Source organism: Blennius ocellaris, assembly GCF_963422515.1.
Source record: "Blennius ocellaris genome assembly, chromosome: 9".
Taxonomy (NCBI): Eukaryota; Metazoa; Chordata; class Actinopteri; order Blenniiformes; family Blenniidae; genus Blennius; species Blennius ocellaris.
In genome coordinates, this window is record NC_137658.1 from 8,820,176 (window position 1) to 8,841,617 (window position 21,442).

General features: G+C 40.5%; 3 protein-coding genes and 2 pseudogenes across 5 annotated transcripts in view; all 5 read right to left on the reverse strand.

The window, feature by feature from the left end:
* The window catches only part of LOC308134673 (uncharacterized protein), a gene marked incomplete at both ends in the record, with an annotated part of 81,418 nt that extends 61,783 nt beyond the window's left edge, over nucleotides 1–19,635 (reverse strand). Inside the window, one exon of the mRNA XM_080502444.1 lies at nucleotides 19,068–19,635. Coding sequence (XP_080358570.1) covers nucleotides 19,068–19,635 — 568 coding nt within the window. The remainder of the gene's footprint in view (nucleotides 1–19,067) is intronic.
* Nucleotides 415–3,412, reverse strand: LOC308134595 (protocadherin gamma-A4-like; annotated as a pseudogene). Its single transcript has 3 exons — nucleotides 3,332–3,412; nucleotides 2,396–2,609; nucleotides 415–1,474 (listed from the first exon to the last, which is right to left on the reverse strand). The product of its transcript is annotated as a protocadherin gamma-A4-like (transcript).
* Nucleotides 3,468–4,684, reverse strand: LOC308134596 (protocadherin gamma-A3-like; annotated as a pseudogene). Its single transcript has 2 exons — nucleotides 4,660–4,684; nucleotides 3,468–4,527 (listed from the first exon to the last, which is right to left on the reverse strand). The product of its transcript is annotated as a protocadherin gamma-A3-like (transcript).
* LOC308134597 (protocadherin gamma-A1-like) lies at nucleotides 6,288–18,770 on the reverse strand (the record flags this gene model as incomplete). The annotated part of the gene is made up of 4 exons (XM_080502369.1): nucleotides 6,288–6,332; nucleotides 6,421–7,038; nucleotides 17,941–18,410; nucleotides 18,767–18,770. The coding sequence occupies 4 exons, from the start codon at nucleotides 18,768–18,770 to the stop codon at nucleotides 6,288–6,290; spliced, it is 1,137 nt and encodes a 378-aa protein (XP_080358495.1).
* LOC308134598 (protocadherin beta-16-like) lies at nucleotides 13,444–15,909 on the reverse strand (the record flags this gene model as incomplete). The annotated part of the gene is made up of 2 exons (XM_080502370.1): nucleotides 13,444–14,185; nucleotides 14,294–15,909. The coding sequence occupies 2 exons, from the start codon at nucleotides 15,907–15,909 to the stop codon at nucleotides 13,444–13,446; spliced, it is 2,358 nt and encodes a 785-aa protein (XP_080358496.1).
* Nucleotides 19,636–21,442: the final 1,807 nt, after the last annotated feature.

Below are 21,442 nucleotides of genomic sequence, written 5' to 3' on the forward strand. Positions count from 1 at the left end.
CACACACACACACACACACACACACACACACACACACACACACACACACACACACACACACACACACACACACACACACACACACACAATAGTAGGATACATTTTGGTTGGTCCATGCCATGCTTACATGGCCAGTTAAAATAACCTAATCGAATGGCATCCAATGCGAACATAGACTCTGTCCGTGGTGCTGAAACTACGAAACACCATAACAGAGCACAGACACTTTATTGGCGAATTTGAATAGATTAAAGTTTGAATTATGCAAATCAACTAACCTCAACAGGAGAGTCAGGTTCATCCAGGATGCTCTTCTCACTCTGTATCCGGTGCATCGTCCCTGTTGAACTGGGGTCCATTATCAGCACGTTCTGACTACCAGCTCGGCCCAACTTACAGTCACTCTTTCTGGAGTCAGTCGTCCTGCACACCTCGTAATTGTACACGTGTTGGAGAGTTCCTGTCCCCAAAGTGTCTGAGTAACGTGGTGGATAATATGGAATCACAGGCAGGTTGGAGTGATACAGGACGCGAGACTGTCTCCATCTGTAGATTTTCACTGATATAATCACCACCACACAGGTGATGAAAAGGAAGGAAACTACAGCCAGAGCCAACACTAAGTAAAATGTCAGGTTGTCATTGTACTCCTTGTCGTGGATCAGGTCGGTGAACTCTGACATCACTTCAGGGAAGCTGTCCGCCACCGCCACGTTCACAATGACTGTAGCTGAACGAGAGGGTTGTCCGTTGTCCTCCACTATAACAGTCAGTCTTTGTTTCACTGTATCTTTATCATTGACTTGGCGGATAGTTCTGATTTCTCCATTCTGTAAGCCCACTTCAAACAGCGCTCTGTCCGTGGCTTTTTGTAGTTTATATGAGAGCCAGGCATTCTGTCCAGAGTCCACATCAACAGCCACCACTTTAGTCACCAGATAGCCCACATCTGCTGAACGAGGCACCATCTCAGCCACCACAGAGCCACCAGTCTGCACTGGGTACAGGACCTGAGGGGGGTTGTCGTTCTGGTCCTGGATCTGGATTTTCACTGTCACGTTGCTGCTGAGTGGAGGAGAGCCTCCATCCTGAGCTTTGATGATTAGTTCAACCTGCTTAATTTGCTCATAATCAAAAGAGCGAACAGCGCTAATAACTCCATTTTCAGAGTTCAATGTCACGTACGTAGAAACGGGACTCCCGCTGACTTGCGTGTCCTCAAGAATGTAGGAGATTCTGGCATTCTGATTCCAATCTGAATCTGTTGCACTGACTGTAAATATAGAAATCCCAGGGAGATTATTTTCTGGGACGTATGCAGAATAATGAGCTTTATCAAATAGCGGTGCGTTATCATTAACATCCGATATTTTAAGATTCAATGTTTTTGAACTGGAAAGAGGAGGGAATCCATAATCGGTGGCTTCGATTGTTACATTATATTCTGAGACCAATTCTCTATCAAACTGTTGATCTGAAATCAAATTGTAATAGTTCGTTAGAGATGATTCAATTTTAAAAGGAAGTTTACCCTCAACAGAACATCTTATTTGTCCGTTTTTATCTGAATCAGCGTCTTTTACATTCAAAATGGCAATAGTTGTACCAGCAGGTGCATCCTCAGACAACATGCTGCTGAATGACATAACATTTATAACTGGCGCATTGTCATTGACATCTAAGACATCTATTATGACTTTACTTGTTCCGGTGAGACCGCCCTGATCTTTAGCCTCTACTCTAACTTCGTATTTCTTATTTTTTTCATAATCTATCTGGCCAGATACAGAAATTGTTCCACTGGTTTCGTCAATGGTAAACATATCTGCCGAGCTTCCTTTTGTTTTGGACAAGCTAAAGCCAATTAAACCATTTGAACCACAGTCGGCATCTGTAGCATTCACCGTAACAATTTTCACCCCTTTCATCGTGTTTTCCATCACAGATGCTTTGTACACTGTTTGGTTGAAAACTGGAATATTGTCGTTAGCATCCACAACATTAACGTTGATATTAACAGTACCAGATCTATGTGGCGTCCCTCCGTCAACTGCGATCAGTTTAAAAGACAAATGTGGGTGTTGTTCTCGGTCTAAAGGTTTCTGAAGCACCATTTCTACATATTTACCACCGTCAGGATTTTCATGTTGCTTCAGGATGAAATTGTCATTTGAGGATAAAACATAATCTTGTAACGTGTTTTGGCCAACATCGAGATCCTCTGCACTCTGCAGTGGGAACTGGACTCCAATAGCAGCTGATTCACTTATTTCAAAATGTAAAGGTTTATCCATGTTGGGGAAGACCGGAGCGTGATCATTTATATCCAACACCTCAACGGTTATTCGGTGCAGCTCCATTGGATTTTCCAAAATTAATTCAAAGCTGAAGCTACAAGGCGTCACGTCTCCACAAAGTTGTTCTCTGTCTATTCTCTCATTCACCACGAGCATCCCTTTGTCTGTCTTCAGCTCAGCGTACTGAACGTTTTCTCCGGTGACGATACGGGCGCGCCCAGAACGAAGCCTTTTAACATCTAAACCGAGATCCTGCGCTACATTACCGATCACCGAGCCTTTCTTCATCTCCTCCGGGACAGAATACCGAATCTGACCACGGGTCGTGTTTACCAGATAAAGCAGCAACACAAGCAGTCTTACTTGCCGTCGCAATCCGCAAAACCATCGCCATTTTAAAGAAGTGTGTGTTCCAGGTCCCGCAATCGCCATGGCAAAAAAGATACCAAAAACAAAATAAAAAACGATTAGGAGGCCTCGGTGCTACAGCGACAAAGTCCAAAAAGAAAAAAAAAATATATATATTGTATTCCAGGGAGATAGGTTAAACTCCGTTATCCAGTTCAACAAGACGTTTATGACTTCGATGAAATGCAGAACCATAATCACTGCGCTCCCGGAGATGGGATGGACTGAATGACGACTCAAACAACGTCTTTTTGCTAACCAACAGCGTCCCTTAGAGTCCACTGTGTGTAACTCATCAAAACTTCAGCATTTAACTGTACAGGAGATAGACCACACTTTGATATATGTAGTAAAATAAAAGGAAGGATATGTCTTTTCTCTCTCTCTCTCTCTCTCTCTCTCTCTCTCTCTCTCTCACACACACACACACACACAACAATACGATTATTTTTTTAGGGTTCGTTTATGCTTAATATGGACCATTAAAATACATTTAATAGAATCACATCCACTGTGAGCAAAGACTCTGTCCGTGGTACTGAAATTATGAAACGCCGTAACAGAGCACAGACATTTCATTGGCGAATTTGAATATATAGCAGTGTCAATTATACAAATCAACTAACCTCAATAGGAGAGTCAGGTTCGTCCAGGATGCTCTTCTCACTCTGCATCCGCTGCATCGTCCCTGCTGAACTGGGGTCCATGATCAGCACGTTCTGACTACCAGCTCTGCCGAACTTACAGTCACTCTTTCTGGAGTCAGTCGTCCTGCACACCTCGTAGTTGTACACATGTTGGAGAGTTCCTGTCCCCAAAGTGTCCGAGTAACGTGGTGGATAATATGGAATCACAGGCAGGTTGGAGTGATACAGGATGCGAGACTGTCTCCATCTGTAGATTTTCACTGATATAATCACCACTACACAGGTGATGAACAGGAAGGAAACTACAGCCAGAGCCAACACTAAGTAAAAAGTAAGGTTGTCATTGTACTCCTTGTCGTGGATCAGGTCGGTGAACTCTGACATCACTTCAGGGAAGCTGTCCGCCACCGCCACGTTCACAATGACTGTAGCTGAACGAGAGGGTTGTCCGTTGTCCTCCACTATAACAGTCAGTCTTTGTTTCACTGCATCTTTATCATTCACTTGACGGATAGTTCTGATTTCTCCATTCTGTAAGCCCACTTCAAACAGCGCTCTGTCTGTGGCTTTCTGTAGTTTATATGAGAGCCAGGCGTTCTGTCCAGAGTCCACATCAACAGCCACCACTTTAGTCACCAGATAGCCCACATCTGCTGAACGAGGCACCATCTCAGCCACCAAAGAGCCACCAGTCTGCACTGGGTACAGGACCTGAGGGGGGTTGTCGTTCTGGTCCTGGATCTGGATTTTCACTGTGACGTTGCTGCTAAGTGGAGGAGAGCCTCCATCCTGAGCTTTGATGATTAGTTCAACCTGCTTAATTTGCTCATAATCAAAACAGCGACCGGCGCTAATAACTCCGGTTTCAGAGTTTAATGTCACGTACGTAGAAACGGGACTCCCGCTGACTTGCGTGTCCTCGAGAATGTAGGAGATTCTGGCATTCTGATTCCAATCTGAATCTGTTGCACTGACTGCAAATATAGAAATCCCTGGGGCATTATTCTCTGGGACGAAAGCAGAATAATGAGCTTTATCAAATAGCGGCGCGTTATCATTAACATCCGATATTTTAAGATTTAATGTTTTTGAACTGGAAAGAGGAGGGAATCCATAGTCGGTGGCTTTGATTGTTATATTATATTCTGCGACCAATTCTCTATCAAACTGTTGATCTGAAATCAAATTGTAATAGTTCGTTAGAGATGATTCAATTTTAAAAGGAAGTTTACCCTCAACAGAACATGTTATTTGCCCGTTTTTATCTGAATCAGCGTCTTTTACATTTAAAATGGCAATAGTCGTACCAGCAGGTGCATCCTCAGACAACATGTTGGTAAATGACATAACATTTATAACTGGCGCATTGTCATTCACATCTAAGACATCTATTATAACTTTACTAGTTCCGGTGAGACCGCCCTGATCTTTAGCCTCTACTCTAACTTCGTATTTCTTATTTTTTTCATAATCTATCTGGCCAGATACAGAAATTGTTCCACTGGTTTCGTCAATGGTAAACATATCTGTCGAGCTTCCTTTCGTTTTGGACAAGCTAAATTCAAATATAGCATTTGAACCACTGTCGGCATCTGTAGCATTTACCGTAACAATTTTCACCCCTTTCATCGTGTTTTCCATTACAGATGCTTTGTACACTGTTTGGTTAAAAACGGGAATATTGTCGTTAGCATCCACAACATTAACGTTGATATTCACCGTACCAGATTTCTGTGGCGTCCCTCCGTCAACTGCGATCAGTTTAAAAGACAAATGTGGGTGTTGTTCTCGGTCTAAAGGTTTCTGAAGCACCATTTCTACATATTTACCACCGTCCGGATTTTCATGTTGCTTCAGGATGAAATTGTCATTTGAGGACAAAACATAATCTTGTAACGTATTTTGGCCAACATCGAGATCCTCTGCAATCCGCAGTGGGAACTGGACTCCCATGGCAGCTGATTCACTTATTTCAAAATGTAAAGGTTTATTCATGTTAGGGAAGACCGGAGCGTGATCATTTATATCCAAAACCTCAACAGTTATTCTGTGCAGCTCCATTGGATTTTCTAAAATTATTTCAAAGCTGAAGCTGCAAGGCGTCACGTCTCCACAAAGTTGTTCTCTATCTATTCTCTCATTCACCACGAGCATCCCTTTGTCTGTCTTCAGCTCAGCATACTGAACGTTTTCTCCGGTGACGATACGGGCGCGCCCAGAACGAAGCCTTTTAACATCCAAACCGAGATCCTGCGCTACATTACCGATCACTGAGCCTTTCTTCATCTCCTCCGGGACAGAATACCGAATCTGACCACAGGTCGTGTTTACCAGATAAAGCAGCAACACAAGCAGTCTTACTTGCTGTCGCAATCCGCAAAACCATCGCCATTGTAAAGAAGTGTGTGTTCCATGTCCCGCAATCGCCATGGCAAAAAAGATACCAAAAAAAACCCGAAAAAAATAACGATTAGGAGGCCTCGGTGCTACAGCGACAAAGTCCAAAAATATATATTTTTTGTATTCCAGGGAGATTGGTTAAACTCCGTATATCCAGTTCAACAAGACGTTTATGACTTCGATGAACTGCAGAACCATAATCACTGCGCTCCCGGAGATGGGATGGACTGAATGACAACTCACACAATGTCTTTTTGCTAACCAACAGCGTCCCTTAGAGTCCACTGTGTGTAGCTCATCAAACCTTAAGCATTTAACTGTACAGTCGATAGACCACTCTTTGATATACGTGGTAAAATAAAAGGAAGGATGTGTCTTCTCTCTCTCTCTCTCACACACACACACACACACACACACACACACACACACACACACACACACACACACACACACACACACACACACACACACACAGACAACTATACGATTATTTATTTTGGTTCGTTTATGCTCAATATTGACCATTAAAACACACTTAATCGAATCGCATCCACTGCGAACAAAGACTCTGTCCGTGGTTCTGAAACCATGAAACACCATAACAGAGCACAGACACTGCGTTTGCGAATTTGAATAGATTAAAGTGTGAATTATGTAAATCAACTAACCTCTACAGGAGAGTCTGGTTCATCCAGGATGCTCTTCTCACTCTGTATCCGCTGCATCGTCCCTGTTGAACTGGGGTCCATTATCAGCACGTTCTGACTACCAGCTCTGCCGAACTTACAGTCACTCTTTCTGGAGTCAGTCGTCCTGCACACCTCGTAGTTGTACACATGTTGGAGAGTTCCTGTCCCCAAAGTGTCCGAGTAACGTGGTGGATAATATGGAATCACAGGCAGGTTGGAGTGATACAGGACGCGAGACTGTCTCCATCTGTAGATTTTCACTGATATGATCACCACCACACAGGTGATGAACAGGAAGGAAACTACAGCCAGAGCCAACACTAAGTAAAAAGTCAGGTTGTCATTGTACTCCTTGTCGTAGATCAGGTCGGTGAATTCTGACATCACTTTAGGGAAGCTGTCCGCCACCGCCACGTTCACAATGACTGTAGCTGAACGAGAGGGCTGTCCGTTGTCCTCCACTATAACAGTCAGTCTTTGTTTCACTGCATCTTTATCCTTCACTTGGCGGATAGTTCTGATTTCTCCATTCTGTAAGCCCACTTCAAACAGCGCTCTGTCCGTGGCTTTCTGTAGTTTATATGAGAGCCAGGCATTCTGTCCAGAGTCCACATCAACAGCCACCACTTTAGTCACCAGATAGCCCACATCTGCTGAACGAGGCACCATGTCAGCCACCACAGAGCCACCAGTCTGCACTGGGTACAGGACCTGAGGGGGGTTGTCGTTCTGGTCCTGGACACGTATAATCACCGATGTGTTAGCGCTTTGTGGTGGTGAGCCACCATCTTGCGCTTTAACGTATATTTTATACTGTTTCACTTGTTCATAGTCAAATGATCGCAAGGACTGTACAGCTCCACTTTCTGAATTAATAGAGAAAAACGTTGTCACTGGATTTCCATTAACCTCATCGTCAATCAGAAAATATGATATCCGAGCATTCTGACCTTGGTCAGCATCTGTGGCTTGGACCTGCAGCAGAGCGACACCTGGGGGGTTGTTTTCCATCACCTGCGCGCTATAAGAACTTTGACTAAAAAATGGAACGTTGTCATTAATATCAGTGACGTCTAAAATCACTTCTTTTCTACTGGACAAAGCAGGAGAACCTCCATCGGTGGCAGTTAGAGTAATGTTGTACCTCGAACGCTTTTCTCGATCAAGGATTTGCTCTGTGACGAGAGTGTGATAGTTTCTTAAGGATGATTTGATTTTGAAAGGGAGACTCTCATCTATAGTTAAATGCACTTGTCCATTTTTACCAGAATCTTTATCTTGGACGCTAATTAAACCTACAACCGTTCCGGGAGGCGAATCCTCTGCAATCCTCCCGGAAAATGAAGCCATTATGATTACTGGGATGTTATCATTCACATCCGTTACTTCGATTACTATTTTACTGGCGCCCGCCACACCCCATGGATCTTTTGCTTGGATGTTTATTTCGTAATTTTGAGACATTTCGTAGTCGATGTCACTAATGAGCTTAATTTCTCCAGTGTAAGAAATAATTTCGAAAGGGCAAGACGAATCCGCTTCAAGATGGGTGAAATAATAAGTGACATTTCCATTGTAACCTTGGTCTGCGTCGATTGCACTGACTCTGGCGATAACAGTACCTGGCAAAACATTTTCCAGGACGGACACTTTATATAATGACTGCGTAAAAACTGGTGCGTTGTCGTTTGCATCTAAGACAGAGATATATATCTTTACTGTTCCGGATCTTTGCGGCTCGCCCCCATCGACAGCTGTCAAAATGAGCGTGTGCTGCGTTTGCTTCTCGCGGTCCAATCCATTCTGAAGAATCATTTCGGCATATTTACTCCCGTCCGATCGAGTATTTTGTTTAAGAACAAAATGTTCATTTGACTTCAGGGAATAACTCTGTAGTGAATTGATGCCGACATCAGGATCAACTGCGCTTTCAAGCAAGAATACGGCCCCGGCAGGCGTCGACTCGCTGATTTCCAAATGTATTTCCTTCTTCGGAAACACCGGAGCATGATCATTTACATCCTGAATTTCGATAGTAATGGAAAACAATTCCAGCGGATCTTCGAGGACAATTTCTAGACCAAAGCTGCACGGAGACTTCTTAGCGCACAACGTCTCTCTGTCTATTCTCTCATTGACAACGATGTGTCCTTTGTTCTGGTTTAGTTCGACATATTTGTTATCGTCATCTATAGCTAATCGAGCACGACCAGAAACCAACCTTCTGACATCCAGGCCAAGGTCTTTTGCAACGTCTCCAACAAAAAGTCCTTTCCGCATTTCCTCTGGGATTGAATAACGGATCTGTCCGCTGATGGTTGGAGCAACAAAGGAAAGCAAAATGGAGATTTTCCAGTCCAACATCATGAGATTGTGCTTTAGATTACCCATCCTTTCCCAAGAAATAATAGACAAAAAGCAGGAACTTGTTTAACTACTACCAGAATGAAACCTATAATGTGAATTTAGTTCTCATCAAAATCCACACGAAACCTCAAATGATCTACAACCTTCGTAGCTGTGCACAACCGTCGCATATTTTGTTTCAAAGATGGGTGGTGATTTTAGGAGGAGAGCGATGATACACATGTCTGCTTAGGCAACAGCACCACCAGCAGTAATCAAGTAAAACATCACTTGAGTGGGTGGTGCAGTGAATCCATGTCTGGTCTCTGACATTCATCTCTCTCTCTCTCTCTCTCTCTCTCTCTCTCTCTCTCTCTCTCTCTCTCTCTCTCTCTCTCTCTCTCTCTCTCTCTCTCTCTCTCTCTCTCTCTCTCTCTCTCTCTCTCTCTCTCTCACACACACACACACACACACACACACACACACACACACACACACACACACACACACACACACACACACACACACAATTTTGAAAAAAAACAAGCAAAAAAAAAAAAAAAAAACAACAACTGTACTGCAGGTACTTTGTTGTGCAAACGAGCGGCTCCGACAGTCCAAAATGTGAGTAAGGAACATACATGAGTCAATAACTCGCAGTATAAGACCATACACAGACGGACAGTTCTACATACAGAGTGATTGACAAATACATTAGAGAACTGTATGCAACAGATAGATATAAATACAAAGATAGATTACACAGTCAGATAACCTACTTCCTGAGGATCTGATCTAACTGATAAATCCAGTGACCTACATTGAAGCTGTGCAATCAGCAGCTATTCAACTGTCACACTTGTCCTGACTGATGTCACAGCTGCATTTTCCGACTCCCTCTACAGGCTGGTAGGAAATGCCTATATTCTTAAAAGTGGGTCACAACCATACTTTGCTTTTTCCATTTGCTCACATTAGCATACCCTGCTGCAGGGGTGGGGGTTACTCTGCACATCATGATTGTGCATTATTTAAGCAAAAAGTGTACAGCATCAGCCACTGTTTGTAAAATCCATGCACCACGACATCTTCAGTAGCCTACAGAGCTCAAACAAATGCAAACAACATTGTGTACTACACAAATATGAGCAAACAGTTTTGAAGATATCAGACTGTATAATGTAGCTTGAGTGAATAATGAAAAAGAGAGAGAAAGATATGGCAGCATAGGACATTAGTTTAGTCTTGATTCTAGGAGCTGAGGATGGTGTCAAATATCATGTACAGCCCATATTGGAAAGAGATAAATGTTAGTGTACAAAATAGATTTTCTTACCTATCATATCAGATGTTTCATCCAGGGGGCCACACCAAGAAAAGAAGGGAAAAGATAACATTTAGTAATCAATAGTATTCAGAAGACAATCAATAAAAAATCAACATTACTATTGTGCCACAATTCCTCTTCAGTTTATTGACAAAACAAATACATTGAATGGGAAGAAACACAGCAGTTTGAGCTGCTCATATTCAAAGACATGACTGTGTATGATTGCATCATCAAGTCAAAAACTTTAGCAAAAAGTCAGATCTGAGCATATTGAATGATGGTACCTCTAATGTAAAGAAAATAATAATAATATATATATATATATATATATATATATATATATATTCTAAAATATATTGAATTTCAATATGTTGAATTATTTAGTAATCTTATTGGTCAATTGAAAATATTTCATAAAGTTAATGACTGTCTTGGCATTACAACCTGATTCAGAAAAATAATTAATAATAATAAAAAAACAAGAAGCATGCATCTAAATAAATTCATTTGAAAAAAACGGAATACATACATACAATATACTGAAGTAGACATAATTATTTGCCTCTTTTATTTATTGCAAAATATGTGAAAATACATTTACATTTATACTAAAGTACAATTCATTGCACATATATATATATATATATATATATATATATATATATATATATATATATATATATATATATATATATATATATATATATATATATATATATATATATATATATATATATATATATATATATATATACCGGTACATATATATATATATATATATATATATATATATATTGTAGTTTAGTTTTGTATTAACACTTGGTGTTGACAAAACCTTCTCTCAGTAAATTCAACACTATTGCGAAGCATTCTTCCAAGAGCAGATTTTCTGTGACCTAGATAGTAATAAACAAATGTTAAGCATATTGCTTTTCCCTCTCTTCATGGCTCAAAATAGGAGCATAAATGAGCCTGAAGCTAAAGCACGAACTGGGATGCAGATGATTTCAGCAGGGAATATTTTCATGGCAAATCCTCTCTGCTGCACCATCATGACACAGCTGAAGGCATGCAAAAACATGTCACATGTCACAGACTAAACGTTTGATGACTTATGTCATGGATCAGCACAGATGACTCCTTTAATTATGTACCCTTATTTCATCTTTTGGTTTTACTGTGTTTAAGTGTGTTCCAGCGTCTGTTTTATGTTCAAAATTGCAAATAAAATACCAGTTGTTTTTTTTTAAAGAAAAGTAAAGGAAGGAGTAAAATAAATATATACATGAATATAAAGCTAAACACGTTTTTTGAATTATTAGTTTGGTAGCTGATGGAAATATTCAAGACTAGAGATGAACAATTTACTACTAACTTGAATTAGAAAAAAGGCTGTTAGAGATTCATCCATAGTTGCAGATGAAAACGCTTCTATCAGCTTTTGAACTTGGGGAACAATAGAACAATGGCTTAAACAGCATTTGCAAACACATATGTATTATCTTTACCAACAGCCCCCTTGTTTTTGGTTTTTTTTTACCCCACAAAACTCCAATCCAAGAAAGCCAGGTCTGACAACTGGAGCAACTCTACCAAACAATTTGTCATCATTTGTCACACAGAAATATATACATCTCACACATACAAGGCTTTAGTGTCTCAAACCAAACATTGTAAAGTGTTTGGTTTCAAAAGGTACTCTGAATAAAATGTATCACTAGTATCATTAATAATAATCTGCTTTCACACTGTAAAATGGCATGTATGTGATAGTATCACAATGCATGACAACAGGAAAATAATCTATCAGAAGTATTATTTTTTCAGTAGCTTAATGTTTGTTGAAAATAAAGAACATGGTGAAATTGTATGCCCAAATTGCTTGTTCTGAATATGTTTGCCATGTCTAGTCAAATGCATTGCTGTTCTGTGAACAGTGAAAGTGAAAGCAGGAAAAATATGATGAGATTTGTTTTCAGAAAACACACACCTACAAACTTAAAACAAAAAATACAACTTGACTAATGTTACCTGATATGGGCCTATGTGGGAAAATGCTATGAAAAAAATAAAAATAAACTGGCTAAAACTTCCACAGGTGGCTTTATGAAAAAAACAAGGAAAAAAATTAGTTTTCATCATGTGCTCTTACCTAAATTTAAAACTTTTAAGCAATAAACCCTTCTTTGGTTCAAAAAATGCTATAAATAAAGTCACCAGGTGTTTAACATATCACAACAAAAATAGATTTGACCAAAAGCAGAAGCCATTGAACAACAAGAAGAAAGTCTGCTTTGTTTCTGTTTTTATGGAGGAAAGTTTAATTCATTGCATTTTTTATATGGGTACCATAACAGTGATCAAGCTTACACATGTAGCTTTAGATTTGTTTGTAAATAGTATGTACACATGCTATTTAGATTATATATGACCATGGTCAATAGGCTAAATGAAGATTAAAAACAGCATATTTTACCACTTAAGCTTATTTTTTGTTTAATGTACAAATAACAACAATCATTGTGAGAAGTGCTTCATGCTTCCTTTTTGTGTCACACAACAAGCCATTGTTTATGTTTTTGGGGAAAAAATGAAGCATCTTGAAATTATAGTAGACTTTAATTTCAAATAATGTACAAAAACAAATTAAAAAAACTGTGATGATTGCATTTGTTCAAGATTTACACTTGCTCAAGATACAGGCTGGCTACATACTGAAAAGTGACAATGACACACAATGTGTTTGAAGTGCAGGGAAATTACATGTATTTTAACAGGTGATTACATCCACCAATCCAATTGTTCATACATATTCTTGTTGAGGTACAACGATGAAATGCGGTTGAACATATCGTTATTGCTTAACATTGTAATACAATTAGTTTTTCACACCACACTTTATTATAGAGATGCAGAATTGTAATAGTAGTAGGATTATAATAAGTATGATTTAATTTGGATGACAAAATCAATACACCACTACAATATATAACTGGCTACTAAAATAAAATAATAATGAAAAAAACTGTCATAAATTAAACATAGGTCAATACATGAACTACTCTATTTATGCATCTGTATTCTATTCTTTATGTAAAAAAAAAAAAAATACTATCACCTTGAGGTCAGCAAGAGGAGTGGTAAAGTTGAGGATCAAAACAAAACTTCTATCATAGTAAATAAAACCAGAGAGTTGAAAACTCACAAATGCACAAACACGTTGGTCAAAATATTACACATTAAAGATTTAAGCATAATATGAACAAATCAGAACATATTTGGCAGTTAGGCATTCTTTCATTAACAACATATGTTACGAAAGTCTCTCATTTGATGACGTAACAAGGTTGCGGGGCACCTGCCCTCACCTTCAGAGTACCTCTATCTACACTCACACGCCTCAGTGTGTTTTTCTGATAAGCAGCGCTCCTTTTCTTGAGTGTGTCAGTGTCTGTACTCGACCCGAAACGAAAATCGCCCCTCCACGAACCGGTGGTCAAGAAGGGATCATATCGATCATCTTTGAGCAACGTCCCGCAGTGACTGAAGTCAGTAAAAGTCGAGGGGCAGTAAGTCGTGGGGAAAACTGGGAGACTGGCTGTGGTGGACCGGTAAACGTAACTCCGGCGGCACAGTTTAAAATAAAACACACTCCCAATTAAAAGGAAGAATAAAAACGAAACAGTGGTCAAAGCAATTATCAAATACAGCGTCAAGTTATTACTTTCCCGTGATTCATCTGCGAACTCGAAAAGTTCGCTCAAAACTGGCAGACCGTCGCCAATCATTATGCTGACTGTGGCAGTGGCAGAAAGAGACTCGCGCCCGTTATCCGTAACTAAAACGATGAGCGTTTGTTTGGGTTCATCATCCGCCATAAAGTTGCGCAGAGTTCGGATTTCTCCGGAATGCAGATCGACCATAAAGAGGTTAGACCGGGTTGCTCTGACGATTCTGTATGAAAGCCAAGCGTTGTGGCCAGAGTCAGCATCGACAGCTACGACTTTAGTCACCAGGTAACCTCTGGGCGCTTCGGCTGGCACTATATCCTCAGCGATAAACCCAGAGCTTTGGACCGGGTAAAGGACATCGGGTGCATTGTCGTTTTGGTCCTTGATGAAAACATTTAACGTGCACGTTGTGGATAGTGGAGGCCCGCCCCCGTCTCGAGCTGACACTTTAATTTGGAAGTGAACTAATTGTTCGTAATCAAAGGCGCGCGAGGTGAACACTTCCCCTGTTTCTGAGTTGATGGTGAGAAAAGACGACAATTCTGAGTTTGTGTCTAATGATATCTGGTACAAGACTTTAGCATTAGATCCATCATCAGTGTCATCCGCTTTCACTTTAAAAACAAACGTACCGACTGGTTGGTTTTCCAACACATTGACACTATACTCAGACTGTGTAAACGTCGGGGGATTGTCATTAACATCAGTAATAACAATTGTCATAACTTTTACACTTGAGAGAGGCGGGGAGCCGGCGTCAGAGGCTGTTATCGTGATGTTATACTGTGGTTGGAGTTCTCTATCTAACATTCCATCAGTTACCAACATGTAATAGTTTTTTACCTCCGATACAAATTTAAAAGGAACATTGTCTGAGATTGCGCACGTGATGCGTCCGCTGTTCCCCGTGTCGAGATCAAATATATTAATCAGAGCAACCATCGTCCCTGGTTTAGAGTCTTCAGCCACGTTAGCCGAAGCCGACTTTATTTCTATCACGGGTTCATTGTCGTTCACATCAATGACATCAATTATAAGTTTACAATGGGAGGCTTGTCCACCGCCATCTTTTGCCTGAACACCCAGCTCATGTGACGTAGCTTCTTCATAATCAATAAGTCCTCCCACACGGACTTCTCCATTCGATGGGTTGATTTCAACGACTCCTCCACTGTTGTCAGACAGATGAGTGAAGGAGAAAGTTATCTGTCCATAGAGTCCCTCGTCAAAGTCTGTGGCATTTAGCTTTGCGATGACAGTCCCCATTGGTGAGTTTTCTAGCACGGATGCTTTGTAAACTCGTTGACTAAAAACTGGGACATTGTCATTGACGTCCAAAACGCGGATGTAGATAGAAGCAGTTCCTGATCTGACTGGTTTCCCCCCGTCAATTCCATTGATTTTTAATATGTGTTCAGTTTGCGCTTCCCGATCCAAGGCCTTTTTAAGCACCAGTTCAGGATAGGCATTGCCGTTTATTTGGGGACTCATTTCCAGAGCAAAATGCTCGTTCTGGCTTAGTTTATATTCCCGCACCGAGTTCGTGCCCAGATCCGGGTCATGTGCGCTCTCCAAGGGGAAGCGCCTCCCCAAAACAGTAGACTCCACTATATCCAGCTTTATATCACCAGCAGCGAATACTGGGCTGTTGTCATTTATATCGGCAATATCCAAAACTATGCTGAACGCTTGAAGCGGATTTTGAAGTAACAGCTGATACTGTAGGATGCAGACAGTGGCTTGAGCGCAGAGTTCCTCTCGGTCTATCCGTTGGTTGATCAAAAGGTTTCCTGATGCAGTGTCCAGTTCACAGAGAAGGCTGGTACCTTCTGCAACAACACGGGCACGTCGAGCATTAAGCTCCGCCACCTTCAGCCCAAGATCCCGTGCGACATTCCCGATAACCGAGCCCCTCTGCTTCTCTTCTGGAAGAACATACCGCACTTCTTCAAACGAAAAACCACAATGCAGGATAAATGTTAAAATATGCAACAACCATTTCAAGTTTGCACGACGGTCCGTTTCAAAATATGATCCCCGAAAACGATGTTCCATAGTCATTGCGGCTAAAATTTACGCGATAACGTCCAAATACAGTTAAACATTGGAATTAAATGAAAATGCTGCTGAAATCCAACGATTCCCTGCTCCTCTGGCTGAGTTAATCATGCTCTACTAAGGACGCTGTCAGCTTGCATTCCTCTCTTTTTCGGTCCCATTTCCAGCAGTTCATCTCTCTCTCTCTCTCTCTCTCTCTCTCTCTCTCTCTCTCTCTCTCTCTCTCTCTCTCTCTCTCTCTGTCACACACACACACACACACACACACACACACACACACACACACACACACACACACACACACACACACACACACACACACACACACACACACACACACACACACATCCTCTCTGCTTCTCTCCCTCTCATACACACGCCAACATAGATACACACGTAAATGCGCATGCACATTAAGCCCTCGGCTCTAACCCAATACTCCAGTTCCACTGACACAGATAGAGAGAGACACGAGCATTCATGACTCAGACATTATAATAGAGCGTCACCAAGAGCCTGGGAGAAGAAGTACAACAGCCAAACACAATTTTGGACAACAAGACCAAATGTAGGTCAATTGAAAAGGAAATGAAGTAATAATAATAATAATAATAATAATAATAATAATAATAATAATAATAATAATAATAATAATACCAATACTAATACTAATACTAATACTAATAATAATAATAACAACAACAACAATGTTATTAATATTATTATTATTATTATTATTATTATTATTATTACTATTTATATTAATAACAACAATGTTATTAATATTATTAGTATTATTATTATTATTATTACTATTTATATTATTATTATTATTATTATTATTATTATTATTAAGAGTCCAATTACTCTGAAATGGCCATTTGCAGATTGTATTAAAACAATTATAAGTAGAAAATATATCAAGACCTTGCAGGTTTGAGCATGAATCCTGTGAAAATCATTGAAATGAAACAGGTAATAAACTGGTGTTAATGTTGCAATCCCCCCCCCCCCCCCCCCCCCCCGCCCACACACACACACACACACACACACACACACACACACACACACACACACACACACACACACACACACACACACACACACACACACACACACCTTTAAGATTAAAAAGAAATTGCATCATCTGAAGCCAATTCACCAGTCATAGCTCAATGGAGAAAAGTTTTCAGGACCACGGACAGCGTCACCAGAAACAAACCGTAAATATGTTGATGATGTTCAGCAGTAAAAGACTAGCAGTGAAGTTCCTATTGATTATAAATTATATATATATATATATATATATATATATATATATATATATATATATATATATATATATATATATATATATATATATATATATATATATATATATATAATATAATTATTAAAAAGTACAGACTAGATGAAATGTGCCCCTACCTCTGGAGACACTTCAGAATCTCCAAAAACGTCAGCAAAGTCTGATGGACTTTTCCTCAGAGTCTGGTCAGCAGGCAGCGTGTTGTCGTTGTAAGAGCTCACAAACTTAAAGTCACTGGTTCGAGATCCTGTTGTCAGGTAGGCGTCATAATTGTAAGTGCTGCGTAAAGTTCCTGTGCCGTCAACATCTGCGTAATTTGGAGGAAGATAAGCGCTGGGGATGGCCACTGCTCCATCAAACAACAGTCTGGGCTTTCTCCTGCGACAAAACTTCACTCCCAGGATGATGATAATGAAAGTCAGAAAAAAGGTGGACAAGGACACCAGCGCGATGATCAGGTATGAAGTCAGCTTGGAGTTCTTCTCGTCATAAGAAATGTCCTTCAACTCAGGAACTTCAGCCAAGTTATCAGAAATAAGTAAATACATGGAGCAGGTGGCAGACAGAGAGGGCTGTCCGTTGTCTTTCACGGACACTATCAGGTTCTGTTTCATGCTGTCAGATTCAGAAATGTCCCGTCGTGTCCTGATCTCTCCGCTGTGGACACCGATAGTGAAAAGTCCCGGATCAGTGGATTTCACTATCTGATAGGACAGCCACGCATTCTGTCCGGAGTCCGCGTCCACTGCGATCACTTTGGACACCAGAGAACCTCCGTGTGCAGCTTTGGGGACCAGCTCGGTCATGAAGGAGTTGCCCTCTGGGGCGGGGTACAAGATCTGAGGAGTGTTGTCATTCACATCTGATATGAACACACTGACTGTCACGTTGCTGCTCAGTGGAGGAGAACCGTTGTCTCTGGCCATCACCTGCACTTTAAAACTCCGCATCTGTTCATAATCAAACGACCTCACAGCGTGGATAACCCCCGTGTCTCCGTTCACAGACAGATACGAGGACACCGGGGCACCGTTCACCTCTCCAGCCAACAGAGAATAAATCACGGTTCCGTTTTGTCTCCAGTCAGGGTCTCGAGCAGCAACCGAACATAAAGTAGAGCCGGGTTTGTTATTTTCACTAACATATGCGCTGTACGACTCTTCCTCAAACACAGGTGGGTTGTCGTTGATGTCAGCTACAGATAAATGAACAGTTTTAAAGGAGGACAGAGGTGGAGAGCCCTCGTCAGTGGCAGTGATTGTAATGTTGTAATCAGACACCACTTCACGGTCCAGTTGTTCCTTGGTCACTAAGGAATAATAGTTTTGAATAGAAGGAACTAACTTGAAAGGGACACCCTGCTGGAGGGAGCAGCGGACCTGTCGATTTTTCTCAGAGTCTCTGTCCTGCACATTTATTATGCCCACCTCTGTACCAGGTGGGATGTTCTCAGGTACGGGGTTAGTTAATGAATTCAAGTTGAGAAAAGGGGCATTGTCGTTTACGTCTGTTACAGAAATGATGACCTTAGCGTAAGATGACAGCCCTAACCCATCCTTAGCTTTCACGCGTATTTCAAATGATGTGGCCGTTTCATAATCTACAGCTCCAATAACACGTATATCACCAACTTTACGATCAATACTGAATATCTTCTTCACATCTTCAGTCACATGTCCAAAATCATAAGTCACGTCTCCATTCACTCCTTCATCTGCATCATTTGCGCTCACTGTGACCACAACAGTGTCCAAAAGAGAGTTTTCAGACAGACTGGCTTTATAAACTGTCTGACTGAACACTGGGGCGTTATCATTGGCATCCAGCACAGTGACATGTACGACTACAGTGCCTGATCTCTGAGGAGAGCCGCCATCTAGAGCTGTGAGGAGCAAATTGATCTCCTTTTGTTTCTCTCGATCAAGCTCTTTATCAAGAACAAGCTCAACTGCGTTCCCTTTAACATCTAAAATAAAATTATCATTCTTCTTCAGCCTGTACTGCTGAACTGCATTTTGTCCTACATCCGCATCGTGCGCCTCTTCTAACACAAAACGAGCGCCCCTATCTGCAGACTCGCTGATTTCTAAATTGATCAAATCCTCAATGAATTGTGGAGAGTTATCATTAATATCCTGAATGTGAAGGCTAACACGATGAAGCTCGAGAGGATTCTGCAGCACAAGCTCATATTTTAGGACGCATGAAGCCTTTTCACCACAAAGCGCTTCCCGGTCAATCCTGTCATGAACGACCAGCTCTCCGGTATTCAGCTGGATGTCACAATAACGTGCAGCAGCTCCGTCGGTGTCAATACGGGGTCGTCTATTCGACAGTGCGCGCGTCTCCAACCCGAGATCTTTGGCGATATTTCCGATGGCCGAACCCTGTTTCTGCTCCTCCGGAAAAGAATAGCTCATGTCTCCATATGCGCTCCACATCCAGAGGAGGAAACAAAACCAACACGTCTGAAATCCAATCGTTTTCGAATCCATGATCAGGGATGAAGTTCAATCAGATTAAAAGGGAGAGTTAAGATAATAAACCACTAACAGCAACAAGATCTGCAATCCTTTCGGATAGTCCTTTTTGAATGAGCGACCACAAAGAAAAAGACCAAAAAAGAGAAATACGTTAAAGTTGGCCTATAGCGCCACCGTGAGGTACAACATATCCTATGAATTTAAACAAACTAAGGAAGCACAAATATATTTTAGGAGTTATTTGTATCAACTATTTAAAATAGTCAGCAAAAAGTTACTATACACAACAAACCAGTGAAATAATCATCGTAGATGAGATTAAAGTTGTGGCGTTGTGACGTTTTTAAGAGGTCAAATATTAAATTAGTTTAATTTTCTATCATTACTGGAATCATTGTTTTCATAATATATAGTTGTATATTTTGTTTTCTCTTTTATGCTGGAAGGAACCCACCAACTATTATTGTTTAATTTCTTCACTATGCATCTTTTGCCAAGTGAAAAAGGCCATGTATTAAAATATGCTTAAGCTCCATGTAAAAAAGTATTTGTGTCTGATGAACCACCGAGACTGTATTAGTAATATTTGAGTGTTTATGGGTACTTTATTGATAAACCTGATTTGGCAAGGGTCTGTTGAGCAGAAGTGTCCAACCACAGAGCTATATGTTCAGACTTATGTAATACATATTATTTCATTTGTATAAATCACTGTCAGTATCTTTTCATCCTAAATATACTTTTCAGATCTAGTCTTTGTTGTTAGAAATAGATCTTATGCAGATATTTATGTTGGAAATTAAAGCTGTTATTCATTACAATTGATTTGTGAAGTGAAAATGCTTTTTATCCAAGAAAAAAACAAAAAAAAGCAAAAAGCCAATATGTTGCACAGACCTACAGACCGAGGACATACAGTTTGGCTCCAGGGGAGTAGGAATTTTCTTTCCAAATAATTTCGGATAGAACAATGATAGTATATATTTTGTTGTTGATCCATGAAAAATACCCAATAATCCCAGTTGAAATTTGCTTCATGACAAGAACCTTGTGTAACTCAAGAATATCTGCACAAACTAGAATTAGTCAAAGCGTTGACAGCTGCACACCATACAATAATGAGTATATATTTAGCCTCATCCAGAGATTGCATCGATCTAAGAAAGGGAGTGATAAAAAAAAATGCTCATCCTACCATACTATTGAGATAGATAGGGTTTAATTGATAGCTGTTATAAACAAGATAGCAAAAAAAATCTTCGTCGTAAAATTAAATCAAATAAAAGCACCAAAGAACCTTTGCGGTGCAGGGAAGAAAAAAATTACAACTTCATCAACCAGCCAGTAAATTCCCTAAATCAAAAACATTCAACATATGTTGTGTGGAACTCAATTATTAATGTATGAGCTATTTTATGTTGCATAAGGGTTTGTTTTTTTCTGTTTGTGTGTGCCCTCCTGTTGACTGGTCATTTGTTTCAGATTGTATGTTTACTCACTCGGTGGAGCTAGGACAAGGTGGAGGTTATACAGCCTCCACGTAATCAGTGGCAGGTGTGCCGGACAGGGCAGCAGACACAGTTTTTGAATCGTGCCAGGGAGACGTGTCAGGGAGAGTAGCAGGAGGGGAAATCATTTATTGTGTTTGAGGAACTCAGTAGTGAGTTGAGTAATTGATGACAGGCATTAACTTTTGGACTGTGCATTTCAAATAAATGGATTGACATTGGAAATGAACTTTGTT